The sequence below is a fragment of the Ahaetulla prasina genome, chromosome 5, assembly GCF_028640845.1.
Source record: "Ahaetulla prasina isolate Xishuangbanna chromosome 5, ASM2864084v1, whole genome shotgun sequence".
NCBI classification, from domain to species: domain Eukaryota; kingdom Metazoa; phylum Chordata; class Lepidosauria; order Squamata; family Colubridae; genus Ahaetulla; species Ahaetulla prasina.
The window spans coordinates 24,937,271-24,956,613 of record NC_080543.1 but is presented as its reverse complement, the minus strand read 5'-3'; the positions used below and the strand labels follow the sequence as shown (position 1 = coordinate 24,956,613).

Genomic DNA, 19,343 nt, shown 5'->3' with positions numbered 1-19,343 from the left:
GTTGCTAAGCAAATCTGGCTCTTCTCCCTCCCCCTTTGACTTTACTGGAAACCAGCTGGGAAGATTACAAATGGTGATCACATGACCCAGGACACTACAACTGTCATCAATATATGCCAGTTGCCGAGCACCCAAATTTTGATCATGTGACCATGTGGGTGCTGCAATGGTAATAAGTGTGAAAGCAGGTCATAAATCACTTTTTTCAATCCTGTTATAACTCTGAATGGTCACCAAATGAATTTGAGGACTATCTGTAATGGTCTGGCAGAAATAGGCATGAGGAGTCTGAAGTAACTGCAGAAAGGTTATCCCATTGCAAGTTTCTGCTGAGCTAAGCCTATTTCCATAGCAATAGACATACTAGGAAGGGTTTCAGTGGGAATTCCCATAATGGCTTGGTCAAAATATCTTAATAAACATTTCTATGAGCCATGGTGGCACAATGGTTAGAGCACAGTACTGCAGGCTGCTTCTGCTGACTGCCGTCTGGCTGCAATTTGGCAGTTCAAATCTCACCAGGCTCAAGGTTGACTCAGCCTACCATCCTTCCGAGGTGGGTAAAATGAGAATCCAAATTGTTGGGGGCAATGTGCTGTCTCTGTAAACCACTTAGAGAGGACTGTAAATCAGTACATAAGTTTAAGTGCTATTGCTATTCTCTTGTTTGTGCTATGAGAAGCAAAAGAAAATAGTTGCTGGAAAAACAATTAAGTAGTTTTTGAAAAAGCACTGCTTCTAATAGAAGAATCAAAATTAAAAAGGGGGGGAAATGTAAAGAAATTCCTGAACGGATGAAAGGAAATAATTTGTATTTTTTGGGAGCAAAGAGAAAAACAAAAACAGCCATAATACAAAAACAACTTTCTTGAAAATATCTAATATAAAGCTAGATCACTTTTTTTTCCTAAACTTTTAGGATAAATGAAAAAGGATATCTCTACTGTCAGAACAAAACAAACATAAGCAAAACATAAAGCATTTTATACATTGTTTTCAATCAATAGCAAAAACTGAGAAAAACATGCAGGAAATAAATTGTGCCAAGGACACAAAAATAACAAAAATCTGATAAAGAGAAAATCTCTATGAAGTTATGCAAAAGACATTGATAAAAGTTATCACTGCAGCAGTGGTGGGTTGCTCCTAGTTTGGTCCGGTTCTATAGAATTGGTAGTAAAACCGGCAGGAGGGTTCGCCCACCTGCCACAACGTCATCATGGGTGATCTGCGCATGCGCAGAAGCTTCAAAGTAAGCGAGCGTGATCCCGTTGCGAACCAGTAGTAAAGGTAAGTAGAACCCACCCCTGCATATATTCTAGATTAATTTACATCTAGAAAGTCAGGTTTGTATTGTTAGTAAAAGTTTGAACTATAAATCTCTAGTTCAATGTTCAACCGAGAGGTACTTGATCATAGTATTCGCCTATTTCTTGAAATGTAACTTCAACAGAAATAAATTAACATGGATTGATAGAAAAATGATTGAGATTTGAATATTGTTTATTTAACCAATGTATTTACTCTTAGTAACAGCTTATAAAAGAAACACACACACACACACATATATATACATACATATACATACACATACATGACAATATTGTGGAAGATATCACTAATAATTTAGATATGTACTTAGCAATCATTATAAAAATCAATATTGTTAAATATTGCAATACCTTATAGTACCAATCTTGAAATTTTCTGCAACACTCTTCACTGCAGAAATCTCTTACTACTCCATCAAGTTCCTTTGATGCTCCCTTTTTACAGAGTTGAGAACAAAAATTGCAAGTAACACAGCGTAATCCTAACCGTCTTGCAAAATCTTGTTTATATAGCAGCTTGCAACCTGGAAAAAAATGAAGCAGCATAGATGATTTGCCGAAATTATGTGCCACTGCAGACCTGTTTCTTAGTTGGAATTTTTAAATTTAGTTTCGTAGCTTTTACAAGGTTGTCTTGCAAAGTTCTGATACCATTTTGAGAAAGGATTTTAGCCACTCCCCAAGTCAATAATCATCAACTCTTTTGATTTATTATATATGGTTTGAACATTCAACTTGGAGGTCCTTGTTATCTTTAGATTCAATTACAGGCAGTGCTTGAATTACAACCGGTTGCTTAGTGACCATATGAAATCACAACAGACCTCCCTGGGAGTGCTTACTACCTGGATTTGAAGTTTCAATTGCCCTTTGAGGTGTCCCCTGGTCACGCTATTGTGTTTTATGACAGTTTTACTGAAAGCTGGCATTTACTTCAGTTTTCAGAAAAACTAGCCCATATTGAACCATTGGTTCGCTTAATGGCAATGGCATTCACTTAACAACTGCTGCAAAAATATACGATAAAATCAATAAGTCACAAGCCTGTCCCTTATAGTCATTATTCAAGGACTATCTGCACTGTACTTATATATTCACTTATGTCCAGGTTAAAAAGTAGAAAGTGTGCTCTGGATACTTTCAGCTATATATTTATTTTGAACCCCTATAAAAAGTTATTTGGCTCTAAATGAGCACCAATGTAAACAAACTCTAGCACTGTTACTACAAGGAACAAAATATTGTAGTATTTTTCATATACAAATAGTTCTATTGTTTCCAATGAGATTGATGTCAATCTTTTTTTTTTATACTGAATCTACTAGTGGTATAGCAAAGGAGGAAAAACACCCACCCAACTGGAATTTGAAAGGTGTTCAAGATTATTGTTTCAATTTCTAAGCAGTTAAGACTTAAATCAGAATTTTCTAAGCAGTATATAATCTACCCTGCTTTGAAATAAGAGCTCGAGGAAATCTCATCTCCACCCATTGCATTGTAATGCAGGAATATAAGGTAATAAAATAGTCTCAGAGCAGCGTAGAATATATGAACTATTAAATCATTATATACAGTCCCAGATCCAACAGAATGCATAAATAATGGGCAGCAACATGAGGTTGCTGCAAATTATGTGCAAAATCTGATGTTTTACAATGCAAACTCTCATTTCTCCTTTGGACCATATCAACATAGCTTTAGTAAAGGGAGTTCACTGATTTCCCATAAATTATGCTTACTTCAGGCAGTTATAATTGTTTATAGACTATGGCTTTGCAATCCATCTAAAGCTACTTTTCCTGTTCCACCATTGCCTTGTGCATGTGAGTGTAGGGCATGCTCCAGTATGCTTCTGTTGCCTATAATGGTGACTACATTAAAATATATATATGAAAACTAAATACAGATTAGGGAGTCACTTCATTATGAGTATACAGAACTTAGAATCATAGGGCTGGAAGGTACCTCAGAGGTCTTGTATCCAATTCCCTATTCAAGGCAAAAGACTTTATATGAGCCGTGGTGACGCAGTGGCTACAGTGCAGTACTGCAGGTACTTTTGCTGAAATGTACTGCTGGCTGACTGCAATTTGGCAGTTCAAATCTCACCTCAAGGTTGACTCAGTCTTCCATCCTTCCGAGGTGGGTAACATGAGGACCCAAATTGTTGGGGGCAATATGCTGACTCTTGGGCTGTAAAGATGTATATAAATCTAAGTGCTATTGCTATACCATCCCAATCAAATGATTATCCAACCTATTTTTGAAAATCTCCAGTGATGAAGCACCTACAACTCCAGGAAGCAAGTGAGTCCGTTGATTAATAGTTCTCACTGTCAGAAAAGTTACCCTTACTTGGTAACTTTTTGTTACCAAGATTGGATCACCCATTACTTCTTATCTTGCTTTCTGGTGTTTTGGAAAATAAGCCAATCTCCTCTTCTCTTTGACAGCATGTCAAATACTGGAAGACAATTATCATTTATTATTTATACCCCACAATTATACCCCACCCAATCCTTCTCTTCATTAGCAATAGCATTTAGACTTATAGACGGCTACACAATACTTTACAGCCCTTTCTTAGGCTAGCTCACTCAACCGTTCATCATACAATTCGTCTTTGTTGGTCTACTCTGCCCATTATTTAAGACAGGGCTGTCAAACTCCTGGCCCGCAGGCCAGATGCGTCACGTACTGGCCACAGCCACGCCCGGTTTAGCGATGGGGGAAAAAAATGTCCTGATACATCATGTGATGCTGCCGTGATGATGCGAGTTTGGCACACCTGATCTAAGATCTCTGCATCTTTTTAGTATTATGGTGACCAGAAGTGTACATAGTATTCCAGTGAAGCCTCATTAGTACATATGAGAAAATAGTTGACAAACACTGACTTCAATTGAAAGTAAATGACACTTCAATCCTTAGACATGAACTGGACTCCAGACACTTACTTGCTAATATTGCTTGGTCCTTGCGGTTATGGAATAGGTTGAGACAGTCTGAGATAGTTTCTATTTTAAATAATCTGTTTTGTCATTATTAATTTTTGGTTTTACTTTATACTGGATTTTGTGTTATTATCATATGTTGCCATTGAGGTACATGATTCACTAATATAGAAGTTTAATAAATAATTCTGCACAACTTTTTTGTTTGTTTGTTTATTATACTTCTACATGACTATACTGGCAAACATATATTCAACATACCTTCACTACAGAATGGTCTCTTGATACCAGAAAATTTTACCGTTTCATGCAAAGTCTTCTCCTCTTGACAGTATTCACAGTATGTTACTATACAATGTAGCTTCTTATAGTCATCAGAACAAATTTTACTGCAAAACTGGTACACTTTGTTCTAGTTAAAGAAACAGAAATACCACAGTAGACAATCTGGTAAGCAACAAAGCAATGGGTGGAAACTGATCAAGGAAAGAAGCAACTTAGAACTAAGGAGAAATTTCCTGACAGTTAGAACAATTAATAAGTGGAACGACTTGCCTGCAGAAGTTGTGAATGCTCCAACACTGGAAATTTTTAAGAAAATGTTGGATAACCATCTGACTGAGATGGTGTAGGGTTTCCTGCCTGGGCAGGGGGTTGGACTAGAAGGCCTCCAAGGTCCCTTCCAACTCTGTTGTTATATTATATTATATATTAAATGTAATGCAGATTTTACATAAATAAATAGCAAAATTGTAGAGAATAAGGAAGATGACCTGGACAACTGTTGCCACAATCTTGTGATAAGATTTATATCAGCCCCACTAAGTAGGCCAAAAAGAAATCAACTCCAGAGAAAGGCTATGACTATTTTTATCGTTGCTATAACAAGAGAACTTCGAAAGTCTGACTGTGTTTAATCCCCTCCCTTTATGAACTAAGGGAGGGGCCTTTCTGAGCTTCTTTCTGCTTTTTTTTTTGCTTGTTTTTCTTTCCATTGCTTTGATAACCATCATGATAAATTCATTTTACCCCCCCAAAAAAGAATTAGTTATTTACCCATAACTGTTACATTTTGACAGGTCATCTTTAAATCCACACAAATAGACTCCGTATCCATGTTAAATAAGTTCAGAACCTTATGGAACTTAAGAACTTTGGTGGGAACCTGTTTCTTTGCCTATAATAAATATTCCTGGTTTGTAGCTTGTGTTTACTGCTCAGATTCCTGAGTCTGGCAACTAAGTGCAAAACAAATCAAAATAAAAGCTGCAGGACAAGGGAGGAAAGATGGAGAATGGGAGGCAAAGAAATATAGTCACCAGTGAATAACCACTATTTCTTCATTGCAGTGTCTGTTTTTCACAAAAGGAGGTAATAGTAGTAGATGGGAATTTCAGGCAGCAATGGATAAAAGAATCATTCCTTTGAAGATTTCTAGAAACTTCCTGGCATTTTTGGGCTTGGCTTGAACTCAGATGGTCACATTTTCCCAACTGGAACTATGGTTAAATCTGTCTATATGTTGTGAAATTAAAGAATTTTCATTATGTCTTCTAACTGCTAGTTGGTGTTCATGGATGTGTTCAGCAAACTGCATTCCTTACTAGCACTGATGATGTTACCTAGTTTGGGTAATGAAACATCTGCAAGAAAACAAGCAAGCTCAGAGAGCACCTAGGACCCGCACGTTAAACAAAGTGTCTAGCAGCAAACTTTATAACTGATTTTCTGAACCTTGTCTATCATGCTGAACAAACTATCCCATCAAATGAAATGATTTTGATTTTACCCTCAGTTCTTCTATCAGACAACAGACCAGACCAGACCAGAGCATCAAGCATTATCAGAGATAGTCAGTGCTTTAAGACAAAGGCACTGCAGTGTGCCTAATTATATTGATTTTTTTTCTGGTTGGTATCAGTGGCTTCAGAGCCAAAGGTCTGTGCTAACAACCTACTATTATCTAGCAAATGGGTGAAGAAAAACAACTTTTCCCTAAGGAAATGATGATATTTGTGCAAACTTGTTAATTAAAGATTCTTCCATTATTTATTCACCAAGTTGAATGCTGCCTACACTGACACATAGAATAAACATGTCTACTGTGATGGAATTAAAAGGGGATTCTGGAACAGGAGAGATAATTGTTTGTCATCCAGTACAAATTCTGAACATGTTATATGGGACTACAGTAGCAACTGCATAAGAGTACCTGAGTCCAAAGACCCTGGCATATCCAGAAACACCACTGTCAAGTTATAATCAAACTTGCAAATTACATCTAAAGACCTTGGGCACTGTGTCTTTTCATGTGGTAAATTAAATGCCTTTAGTTCTGCTCACAAAGGATCCCCAGGAAGCAATGGGATCTGCCTGGTAGTGCTTGGAAAATTCTACAAAATGGTCCTCTCCTTGAATACTAGGTGATTTGCCTGTCTGATGAGGGATGTTTACTACTGCACTTATGAACATTAGCAACATCATCTTCTTCACCAACTAACATCAGGATGCAGATGATTCTCAGGTGTACTTTGCTACTCTGGATCATACCAGAGCTGATATTGTAAGCTTGAACCAGTGCCTGGTATCTATCAAGCCTCTAGATGAGACAAATTATTATTATTATTATTATTTACATTTATATCCCGCCCTTCTCCGAAGACTCAGGGCGGCTTACAGTGTATAAGGCAATAGTCTCATTCTATTTGTATATTTTTTACAAAGTCAACTTATTGCCCCCCCCAACAATCTGGGTCCTCATTTTACCTACCTTATAAAGGATGGAAGGCTGAGTCAACCTTGGGCCAGGCTTGAACCTGCAGTAATTGCAGGCTACTGTGTTCTAATAACAGGCTTCTTAACAGCCTGAGCTATCCCGGCCCTTAATAAACCCTAAATAACTCTCTCCAAAATTGAGTTGCTCTTCATCAATAAATATCAAAAATATCATTCCCAGCAGTTATTTTGGATCAAGTTGTGTTTCCTTTGAAGCATTTGGTGTATACATTTTTTTAAAAGACCTGTATGGTGTAGTAAGCACACCAAGCACTGCCTTGCCAGAATGAATCTGTCCATCTAATGACAAAAAGCTTTGAAAGTCTTGTTAGAAAGCTCTTCTCTAAATGAAGAATGGTAAGAAGAGCATCAGTAAGATGATAGACATTCACTGTAGCCCCATACTTTAGAGCAGCGGTTCTCAACCTGTGGGTCGCAACCCCGTTGGGGGTCGAATGACGATTTGCCAGGGGTCGCCTAAGACCATCGGAAATATGGAAAGTATACTTGCGAGTCGAAGAATTCAAAACGAAAATAATTTTACGGTTGGGGTCACCACATCATGGGGAATTGTATTAAAGGGGTCGCAGCACTATAAAGGTTGAGAACCACTGCTTTAGAACATTCTATCTCCAGATTTCATAAAGCATCATCTCCTGAAGTTTTTAGAAGACCATCACTTTTATAAGGTTTTATTTAACTTGACCTTCCACAATCCATCTTCAGGAGTTTGATTTGATATCATTGTTGTTATTGATATGTTTGATGTGATTTTGATGTATTACAACTCCAAAGTCTTCAATTGGATGTAAAATAAATACAAAGAAAGAAAGAAAGATGCTACTGCTTTGGTATGAAACAGTAATTGAACGTTGAATGAAGAGACATGCCTAGGGGAAGTACTAGAAGAAGTAAAGGAACAGGTCTTTACTCTAAATTCTTGAACCCTGGAAGGTTCTTAATCTGTTCTGCATATATGTAGAACACACTGATGTGAATAATTACAATAAGTATCATAATGAAGTTATGGTTATTCAATGTTATCATCACTGCAAATGAGAACTAACACCTTTTTATGGCTGGATTTGTCCTGATGGATTGGAAAGACCTATAAACCCCTATAAATTAATAATCCTGTTTGGTTCTGAGGATCTAATCAAACTAGGGGCACAAAGAAGAAAGAAGAAAATACGAAACGGTCAGTGCATTAATTACCAAGCATGGTTAAAGTATGAAATATTAAAGGATGAAGCATATTATTTATCAAGGTGAACAATTTATAATCAATTAATTTGCATGCACTTAAAAAAATCGTGCTATAATTTACTTACTTCCCATTCCAGTACTTCAGGTTTTGAACAGAAAGTATTTTTACAATAATTGCATTTCAACTGAATATCACTTGGAGCCACAAACTGGCCATTGGTTGAAGAAGGTACATTAAGAGTCTGAAAAAAAAAAACACGTTTAAGATACACAATTTATTCCAGGACAACAACATAGCAATTTGCTATTACTTAAGAATTAGTGCTAAAATTAATGTTAATTAGTTTCTGGCACATTTAATTTCATTACTCTAAAAAGGATAATCCACTGAATTTCTAAGATTACTCTATTAATGCATCAATGCATATAGCAACTTCAGACCAGATAAGGAAGACAACAGGTCCCTACCACAAATGAGCCACAAATTCATATTTTAAGCAGTGGGAGTCAGAGGAATGATAGATTAATGTAAGCCCAACAGAGAAACATTGTGTATAAGAAGAAGCTGAGGAGAATCAAAGTATTTGTCTAAGAGAGCAGAATTAATTAATATAAGGGGAGCTAGAAGAGCAACTGTTGCCAAGAGAATGTGCATTATATAGGGAAGAAGATGAGATGGCAATTAGGTTGTGGTGAAATATGAAATTCAGAGAATGATTCTTCAATATATAGCCTATATTTCATCTTATTCTTTCCTTTCAAACCAAATTCATTCCTCCTAATTTTTGGTATCATACAAACAAACATACACATACATTTGCCAACTACTACCAAAACTATATTTTATTTTTTTACTTTAAACATGATGGACCACTGCTCTCATGCCAGTTTTAAATAAAATAATTTTATAGGTTGATAAAATGGCCAGATGCAGTCTAAACATCTAGCTGACTTGTGCGAAAAAACTAGGTAATAATAATTTTAGATGCATAGTATGTTCAATATACAAGAAAAAGCTATCCCGAGATATGGGAAATGAACAAATTAAGATTCGGTTTAAAAATAAGAAATCAGAAGTTACAACTAAACTTAACAAACAAAAGCATCCACCAAATCCTCCATTGCTCATTTGTGAAAGCTAACTTGATGTGACTCAGACTCTGATTGAAATCCATTCATTTTTATATAGTCAGCATTTTTAAAATCTTGGGAGAAGTGAGAAGAAAACAGACAAGCAACAGCACAGTGGATAGACTCAAACTAGAACAGATGGGAGAACCACGGAAAGATCAGAAGGTCCAGGATGATGACATCATCCTGGAGAAAATCTATACAATCACTAAGAATTCACACCAATTTGATGGCATGCAACTCATCATTCAATGCATACTTTAAATAATTAGCAGAAATATTTTTGTGCTTGTGTTTCATATACAATTTTAATAATCCAATTTCTTATCAGTTAGTTATGTGTAAAGTGAAAGTGAGTAGTGACAGAATGGAAAAATAGTAGAAGTATCTTTGGAATCACCAACTATGTCTCTTACACAGGGAATAATTTTCTTAAGCTTTTCAAAAGCAAGATCATTTGTAATTCACTTCATTCATTCACTCACTCACTCACTTTCCTTGTTTGCTGCTCAGATCAAAAGAAATCAAAAGGCAGTTGATAATCTCAAATACAAAATAATTTTTAAAAATATATGTAAAAATAAAAAGGGCAAAACAGATAAAAGCAAAATAAATATGAACACCAAGCACCTGAAAACGTTGAATTACAACAGAACTTTTCCTGTACTAGACAAACAGGTAGGTTTTAAGAATTTTTTGAAAGCTTAAGAGAGAGAAAGCTGACTGAATTTTTGCATGGAGTGAGTTACCAGAGTGTAGGTAACTATGGAAAACACTTTCTGGGGTCCTACTAGATGACAATTTCACAGTGATAGGACCTGGAGGAAACTGACAACATTTGATCTGATTAGGTGGATACATAAATACAGAAGTTATTACCTCAGATAATCAAGTCTGGAACAATATAAAACCATAGAGGTTATAAACAGCATCTAGAGATGCACCCAGGTTGCAAACAATGCTTTTTTTAAAAAGGGGGGACATCCAAATATATCAGAGCACAATCATGTCCAAGCTACTGATCTTGTCTAAGTGCTGATTTTTGTCCCAACTGTAGTTTCCTAATGTTACACTAGTCCAGGGGTCTCCAACCTTGGCAACTTTAAGACTTGTGGACTTCAACTCCCAGAGTTCCTCAGCCAGCTTTGGGAGTTGAAGTCCACAAGTCTTAAAGTTGCCAAGGTTGGAGACCCCTGCACTAGTCCAAGCAGGAGGTGACTAGGACATGAGTGACTGGTCCAGAAATGGTTGCAATAGTTAACAATAGCTGTAACTGTGCAAGAGCCTTTCTGGCTATAGTGTCACTTACTTTTCAGGCAGAAGCTGTGAGGTTATAAGAACTCCCAAATTGCAGACTATCTCTGATTGATGGAGTACAACCCTGTTCAGAGTCAGTGATAAAATTTCCCTGGAATCATTAGGCCCACATTCACAAGACCTCTGACTTGGAAGGATTCAACCAATGTCTGTTCCTCCCCATCCAGATCTTTCAAATATTATATAAGCACTTCCACCTCATCATTTGCGATGAGTAAGAATCTTTTACTGAAAGGATTGCCTGCCTTTCCACTGTATAAAATTAACTATTACAGGCCACTTTCATCAAATGAGACCTACAGGTAGTCCTTGACCTTTAACCAACCGTTTAACAATTGTTCAAAGTTACAAACTGGAAAAAGTATCTTACAACATCTCCTTAAAGTTGTGACCATTGCAATGTCCCTGTAGTCATGGGCTAAAATTTGGGAACTTGGCATGCATGGTTACATGGTTACATGTATGGTTACATGGTCACATGAATACTATTTGTGACATTCCCAGTGGGCTTCTGACAAAGCCAATGAGGGAAGCCAGATTTGCTTAACTGCGGCAAAAAAAGGTTTAAAAAAAGATAAACATTTATATTTTACTGAAAGACCACATTGTTTAATGAGAAGTGTGGGTTCCATTTATGGTTGTAGGTTGAGGACTATTTGTATTTCTCCATATGTGAATTTGAAACAATATTATCTCATACAAATACTTTATATGCAGTGGGGCTTGTAACCCCAATATCCAGTTTCTATGGTAATCAAAATAGCCAACAATTCTGTTACAAAAAAGCTAGAATTATTTCATTTCCAGTATACTACTGGGAACGTAACAAATTAATCTATCATAGGTCTCTAGAAATAGAGTGAGATTTAGGCAAGAAATGCACACATAAAAATAAGTGAGAAATAGCCCAAAATGACACTTAATCTGATAAAAGTTTAAAAATTAAGAGCACTACTGCTTTATGCCTTATTTTCCTTAGTTTGTCCAAAAAAAGGGACTTATGGTTTACATAAAACAGCATTAGTTGAAAAGGAATTATAGATTACAGGTATAAGGGTCAGGTTAAATTATTCTAGCTATTTAAGATACAGATCTGCCGATATAATTTAGTCCAAAAACAACAAGATCAAACAGCAAAAATGTAGTGGATCTGAAATTTCACTTAATGAGACTTTCATCTTAAATAGTATAAGGATGATCTAGGAATATAACCTCAGGTTAAAGCTGGTTGCAATAAATCTAAATCAAGTCTGGAGATGAAATCAATAATCACTTTCATGCTTAACTATTAAAAGATTTCAATAAAATTAACCACAACTAAACAGTTTTAAGATCTGCTGGTTCTTCTACAAAAGATGCCTGAATCTATCTAATGCTTAATATAAATGAATTTTTACTAGCCTACACCTATCACCAATTAAAATGTCAGCCCACAATGGAACATTTCTATTCTATTTTCTATATATCAATTATATTTCCATTTCATTTATACAAAGCTAAGTTGGCAAAAATACATCAAAATTAAATTTGCTTATATCAGATCTAGACAAAACTATCATGATTTATACGCTCAAATAAAAGAATGCTTGAATTTATGCTCCTGGAATTTGTACATAAGGCCACACTCTATAGTTTTCAGTTAAAAGTGGTGCAAACCTTTAAGAAGCTGCAGTTTTATCTATCCTCCTCGAAACACATTCATTTGCTCTATTATTGAATTCATACTCCGCCTTTCCCCTCTCTTCCCCACCTTTTTTTTTTTTTTTTTTTGCTCTTCCCCAAACTTTATTTTAAAATTGAAGTAATGTATAATAATGCTAGGAGTAATGCAACATGGCAGAATGGTTAAAGTGTTGAATTAGAGGCAAGGACAGCCAAATTCTAAACTGCCACCAGCCATGGAATATCCCTGGGTGACTATAGGAAACTTATCTACCTTGGTCACTGTGGAGAAAAGATAGGAGAAGAGAACACTATAGACATTGCCTTGAAGTGCTAAATAAAAGGTGCGGTATAAATCTAACACACAAAGGCCTTCAGAATCTAGCACATAAAATATTATGCAGTATAAATAATACATGAAAATCTTATTTCATATTTGCATGTGACCATCTTAAAATATTGGCTATTTGACAGTCAATGTACTTAAAACCAATTAAGTGTTCTTTTTAGTATAATGTAATCCCTGAAAGGAATAGGATTTGTCAGTAAGCTAATGTTGCTATTTTAGCAGTAGAAGGAACTCAAAAATCAAAGTTTCTTTTTCACTGGCATAAGGAAGGAATTAATTTTTTTACTTCTTGCCCAAACCAGAAAATCCTGTAGTAATTATAAAATAGCTGGATATACAGTATTCAAACTCATAGGATTACCCGTGAGCCAAATTATTATTTTTTTTTAAAAAAAGGAAGAGAATAAAAATGTCAAACATTAGCCACATACCTCTCAGAATAACCAAAATAGAATTCTAACAGCCTCAAGAAGAAAGCACTGTGAATTTTGGAAATCACTTTCTTATATATACACTATGCTGATAATAGCCAACCTTTAACAAGTCTTTATTGGTAAGTGGTAAACACAAAGAATTTTATTTGTGAAGAGTCACCATTAAAAAAAAAGTTGTTTCACAGTAATATTAGGCTCCTAAGAATACCTAACAGGATATATGCACATAATTAATACATATCCAGGGAAGAAGAGATTTAACACAACAGCTAACCTGAAATTTAGCTACACAACTGGAACTGCAAAAGTTGTACAGTATTCCATCAGGCATTGTGGCTTGATACTGAGGTAAAGAGTTTCGTTTACAAAATTGGCAAACAATTCCCAAACCTAAAAGAAAAATGTAGTATACAAAAAAAAATAAATGCAAATTTCCAGGTTATAAATGACAAGCTAGCATTTATTAAAAGTACAGCAATGGCTGAGACATGAACAATCATTTATTCCTACACAAATAGCCTTTTTAGGAGTAAACAATCAAACAAAACAACTTCTAGTTACACACACTTTCCTAGATAGAGCAATACCTTTCCCCCCCAAAAAAAGACATCCCCGATAATAAGCCCAATTGGGCTTTTGAGCGCAAGACAATAAGGCCAAGGGCTTATTCAGGATTCAAAAAATAATAATAATAATAAAAAAAAGACAGGGTCTTATTTTTGGGGAAACATGGTAGGAAAAAAAAACTATAATTAATGAACAAGTTTTCTGAATACCAAAATCTGTGAGAATGGTATGTGTAGCCTAGATGTTCCAATAAATGTACATTTTTCACTATGTTACATTTTATTAATTTTAAATACAATACAAAGCCACACACACACTATAGTTTTTCTATAAACTCACACTATTTATATGGTTATCTAATCTACATACCTACCTACCAGACTATCCTCTTTTACGGGGTTAAGGATACTGGTGGGATTCAGCTGGTTTGCACTGGTTCAGCCGAATCGGTTGTTAAATTACCCACCCACCCCACTATCAAAGTGAATGGTGGGTGCTGCGCTGCAATGGAGAAACGGGCAAAGGAGCGGCTGGCGCAAGGGAAGGAAAAAGCAGCTTTCCCTCTTTCTTTTCCCTGCTCCTCCTCCTTCCCTCATGCCAGCCACTCCGTTGCCCGTTTCTCCATTGCAGTGCAGTGCCCAGCATCCACTTTTGATAGCGGGGGGATAATTAAACAACCAGATCGCCCACAGTCAGGTTGGCCGTCGTGAATTGGTTGTTAAATTATTTGAATCCCACCACTGGTTAAGGAACACTATATGATTAATGTATAAGCTTTATATTAAAAAGTACAAATTAATTACATAAATCATGCAATGCATTGTTTCGAGCAAAGCACACCCTTAAATATTGTACTACCGATATTTCTGGTCAACGTACAGTAACATTAAATATCAGAATACTAAAATACATTTAAACCAAGAGCTGAGTTACCATTAAAAACAGTCTGAAAAATCTGTAGCTGGCTGAAAACATGAGCTCAAATATTAAAACTTCATGTTTTAATTATATTAAATTTTTGATTTAACTCATACGAGTCATATTCTAATAATTTAAATATAATGTGGACATCAAATATCCTCTCAAGAAGAACACCAGATAGAAGCAATAACTGAAACAGAATTTCTCTATTTTGGAACCGTATTTTATCTGTTGAGAAAGATACACCACCCCGTTCACTTACTTTGTGATTTTGCATATTTTGATTTGTGTGTGTTCATGCATGTGGTTGAGCAGTATGGCTCCATATGTCCATTAGTTCCTATGCACTGTGTCATGTCAAAAAACCTGCACTGAGTTGTGCAACCAGTACAAGCTGTTAATTTGCCATATTTCTAAAAAAGCAAATAAAAAAGGCAATAATTATATTAATTATATCTGATTTAATCTCATTCAACAAGCATGCAGGAATTTATGTATTGTTTTCCAATGCCACATATTTGCTAAACTTCCTTATCAACATATATCTGAGTGTTATTCACACGTACTTCATAAAATTGAAAAATACAAGGGAGGGAGGGAGCACATCGCATTCAGATCCACGTCTGCTGCACCTCAATGCCCAAGCAAGTGATACAACAGATTGGCACATATGCATGGTTAATGTAGGTTTAAATTTAAGACATTTAATTTGTATTGGTATTTTGGGATCTACCTTTCATGAATAACTGTAAACTACCGTGTTTCCCTGAAAATAAGATCCTGTCTTATATTTTTTTGAACCCCGAAATAAGTGCTTGGCTTTATTTTTGTGGATGTCTTATTATTTTGGGGCGCATGGGGCTCCTCTTGCCGTCTTACCTTGTTTCCAGCTGTCTCCCTAACCCTAACCAGAGGAAATGGTGGGGACCGGCTGCGCATGCATTTAAATATTTTTGGGGAGGGCTTATTTTGGGGGGTGGGGCTTATTTTCGGGGGAGGGCTTATTTTAGCACATGTGGTCAAAAGCCCGATTGTACTTATTATCAGGGGATGTCTTATTTTAGGAGAAATAGGGTACGCTATAACTGAGTTCTTAACAACGAAGTGCAGTGGGTTGCCTTGAAATGAACTATCTGTTCAGAAGTTGAGAAAGGGAGGGGGGAAGCATCCTAATATGTGAAAAAAAAATAATGACAGAATCAGCCATAAAGTCCAAGTTATATTTGAAAGCATGAAATTAACTTGTGTAACATCATTTTGAAACTGAATTCTAAATGGTATCTAGAAATTTAAAACTTTGAATATTCTGAGTGCTTATTTTCTTACCTCAAAGAAAGAAGACACCCAGATTTGCTTTTCTCAGCTAGAGAAACTCCAACACCAGTTATGATTGCAACCAAATGGCAACTCCTTTCAGCTTCAGCTTTGTTACTTGAAGAATATATCACTAAGTCTCTTATTTTAGTTTGTTCAATATTGTTCAGCAAAAACCGTTAAGAGCTCTGGATGCTGCTTAAACAATTTCATGAAGAAACAAAAACCACTCAAAAAAAAAAGATGGTTGGATTATATTAAAGTTACTTGATTAAAAGGCTAAGTTCCTCCCCCCTCTAAAATATTTACTTGTGAATTGAGGTGGGGGGGGTCTTTATGAATACATGTAGGGAATACATGTAGGGAAATACAGATGGCTGCAGTGCAGAGTTGCTACAAGATGTGAATGCTTTCAAAGTACATATTCTGCTTGAAATAAGCAGTTACTTGTGAAGTGCTGAATGTCTGATGAATTCAACTTTTTTTGTCTAGTTGATTTTCTCCACCCCTCCCCTTTCTTTACCTCCTGTTATATTTTTTTCTTTTTTTGCTATTTCTCCTTGAACAAAGGCAGGAAATGTTTACATGTCTATATGCAGGGAGCAGTGACTCTCTTTTAATACAAAAGAAATTGATAGCACATGGAATCAATTAATTTATTTTATATATTTGGACACATTTTATATGCAGTTTATTTTAATGAGAAGTAATTAATTACATCAATATAAATTACTTTTAGCCTGCATAATGGACATACCGGTATGTATATATGCATGCCTGCAAACACAAACAAACTTGCATACGGAGATTCACAAGATTTGTTTCAGCTGGAATTAGCAATGTTACACCGACAAGGTGGAAAAGGCGGGCTTTGGACATTCCTGCTATTTTAAGATTATTTTCATAATTAAAAAGATCAATTAAAAAAAACCCACATTATTAAGAATCTTGAAGATGACTTCCCTGTTATGTCCCCTTCAGACATGCTAAATAATACTTCCCTTAATCTCAGCTGGTTGGAAGGTACTGTATAGGAGAAAGTTGTATTAAAGAAAAATCCCCAATATTGATGTACTAAAATACATTCCAATATTAGGGCTATCAGAGATTACATTGCTATATAGCAAACAAAAGAAATTAATTCTATTAAATGGATGTAACTATAGGATTATTTGGAAAGGACATTTAAAGGATATGTCTGAAACCTTCCATATAGATAAGAGACAAAAGAATGCTTCAGAGCAATAACAGGAAACATTTACTCATAATAGTCAATGTAAGATAATGATTAAACTGTTGGGCTTATGAATGGGGAGATCTAGGTTTTAGTCCATTCTCAGCATCAAAGCTCTGTGAATGACTTTGGCCAGCCATTTAGGCTCAGCCCAACTTACCTTTCAGGATTATTGTTGTGAGGAGAAATACTACCTCAAGCTTCTGAATAAAAGGTAGAGTTGCTTAACAGGAATCTAATTAAGAAAGCCCAGGGCTTGCTTTGCTTCATTCTTCTTTAAACATTACCCTGTCTGTTGTATCAATTCATTTTGCTTTAAGATTAGCTTCTTTTCTGAACATGGTTTCTGAACATGGTTTTAATAAAAAATTTAGCTAAGGGCATCTATAATGTAACTGCATGACTGTGACAGTCTAATACAGTGATGGTGAACCTTTTTAGTACTCATGGAAACGTCAGGCACGCTAGCCAGGGCAGGGCTACAGAAAAGCCTAACTTCCAGGTTCTAGCACGCATGCACATCCAACGATCAGCTGGCCAGCGCGCATGCGCACACTGTTTTTTGGCACTGCATGAAGGACAGCTGATCATCATGTGTGCATGCACGCCAGAAACCCAGAAGACAAACAGGCAAGGCAGCATATGCCGGGCGACATGACTTTGCGTGCCACTTTGGGCACACGTGCCATAGGTTCACCATCACGGATCTAATAAAAGCCTTCACTGGCAACCGATACACCAAAATAGACTTGTTGATTGAGTACCTTAAAAGGTGCGAGTATGATGATTTTTAACAAAGTAAAACCTTACAATGGTAAGGAATAGTATTTTATAAATTAAAAACTGATAAACCTGCATTTGCAGATATTATTTGGATCCTTTTGTGTGGTTGAAATTTCTGCATTCACGTGTAATGCAGTGCTTCTCAAATAGTGGGGCGCGCCCCCCAGGGGGGACGCGAGGCTCTGTAAAGGGGGGCGCGTTTGACCTCGTTTTTTTTAATAATGATATTATTTACAGTCGCGCGGGGGGCGCGAAAAATGTTTTCTTCTTCCTAGGGGGGCATGACAGAAAATAATTGAGAAGCACTGGTGTAATGCAATTCAACCCATCAATACATTGGGAAACTTTTCTGAGGGGGGAAGTATAGGTATATAAAAGATTATTCACTTGTCTGTGGTCTTTCAGGATGTATAAACCCAACCGACTAGATCTTAACTGACCAAAGCAGAACATAACTTGGCATAGCCTTCCTCGATTTTGTAGAAATATTGATTCATGCTGGCTGGGGGTGTAGTTCAAAACATCTAGGGTGAAACAGGTTGGGAAAGGCTGGTTTTGTATGTTATGAGAATACAGCTGAGGAACGAAGGGTCATTCTTTCAAAGTGCTTTTGAATCAATCTTTTCTACCGTTGGGATACAGGAGTAAAGTTTTATATCTTAAGATCTGCAAAGCAAAATGAAAACCATCCCTTATTTTTTTGCAAATGTGGAGGATGGAAGAATGTTGGAATTTAGTCACCACAGAATGGAAACAACTGGACAGTAGAATCCTGGGGTTTATTCTTCATCATTCTATTTTATTCTTCTTTATCCTACTGCATCTGTGCTGAAAAAGATACTTGGGGACTAAAGAGTGGAGATTTTTAGTAGGAAGTAGAAACTTCACCGTTTATTTCCTAAATAGTATTACTCTCCTCTTTTCAACTTTTACAGCTGCTGCCACCTGATTGGAGTATTTGACATGTTTTTTTCCCCCTGAGAACAGCTTAGGATACTTAGTTTTTTTTTTGGAAGAACTTTGCCTTTAAACCTAGCTGTTCTCTGCAAGATCATTGGCTTTCAAAACGCCATTTTGTACATGTATATGTATACACAGTGAAAGTAAACCAATCTCCTTTCTCACGTTCTGCATTTTTTTGTTGAGCAAGGGATGTAATATAAGACTTGGCATTTTTGCAGGAAAAAGTACTGCTGTTAGCTCTTTTGATGGTTCTGAAGCCACCCTTTCTTTAGTCTTTGTATAATCTAGACATGTGATGGCGAACCTATGGCACATATGCCACAGCTGACACACAGCGCCCTCTCTGTGGGCACGCAAGCAGTCGCCCCAGTTCGACTCCGCTGCATATGCACACTTGCCTCC

General features: G+C 36.3%; 1 protein-coding gene across 11 annotated transcripts in view; it reads right to left on the bottom strand.

Moving 5' to 3' along the window:
• ZMYM2 (zinc finger MYM-type containing 2) overlaps positions 1 to 19,343 on the bottom strand; it is an 87,104-nt gene that overhangs the window by 25,437 nt on the left and 42,324 nt on the right. For 10 of the 11 annotated variants that reach the window (XM_058184474.1, XM_058184470.1, XM_058184478.1 and 7 more), the window contains 5 exons: positions 14,910 to 15,060; positions 13,434 to 13,549; positions 8,392 to 8,508; positions 4,547 to 4,697; positions 1,683 to 1,855 (listed from right to left, as the gene is read on the bottom strand). In XM_058184474.1, coding sequence (XP_058040457.1) covers positions 1,683 to 1,855; positions 4,547 to 4,697; positions 8,392 to 8,508; positions 13,434 to 13,549; positions 14,910 to 15,060 — 708 coding nt within the window. The remainder of the gene's footprint in view (positions 1 to 1,682; positions 1,856 to 4,546; positions 4,698 to 8,391; positions 8,509 to 13,433; positions 13,550 to 14,909; positions 15,061 to 19,343) is intronic. The other variant, XM_058184479.1, reaches the window with a different exon arrangement.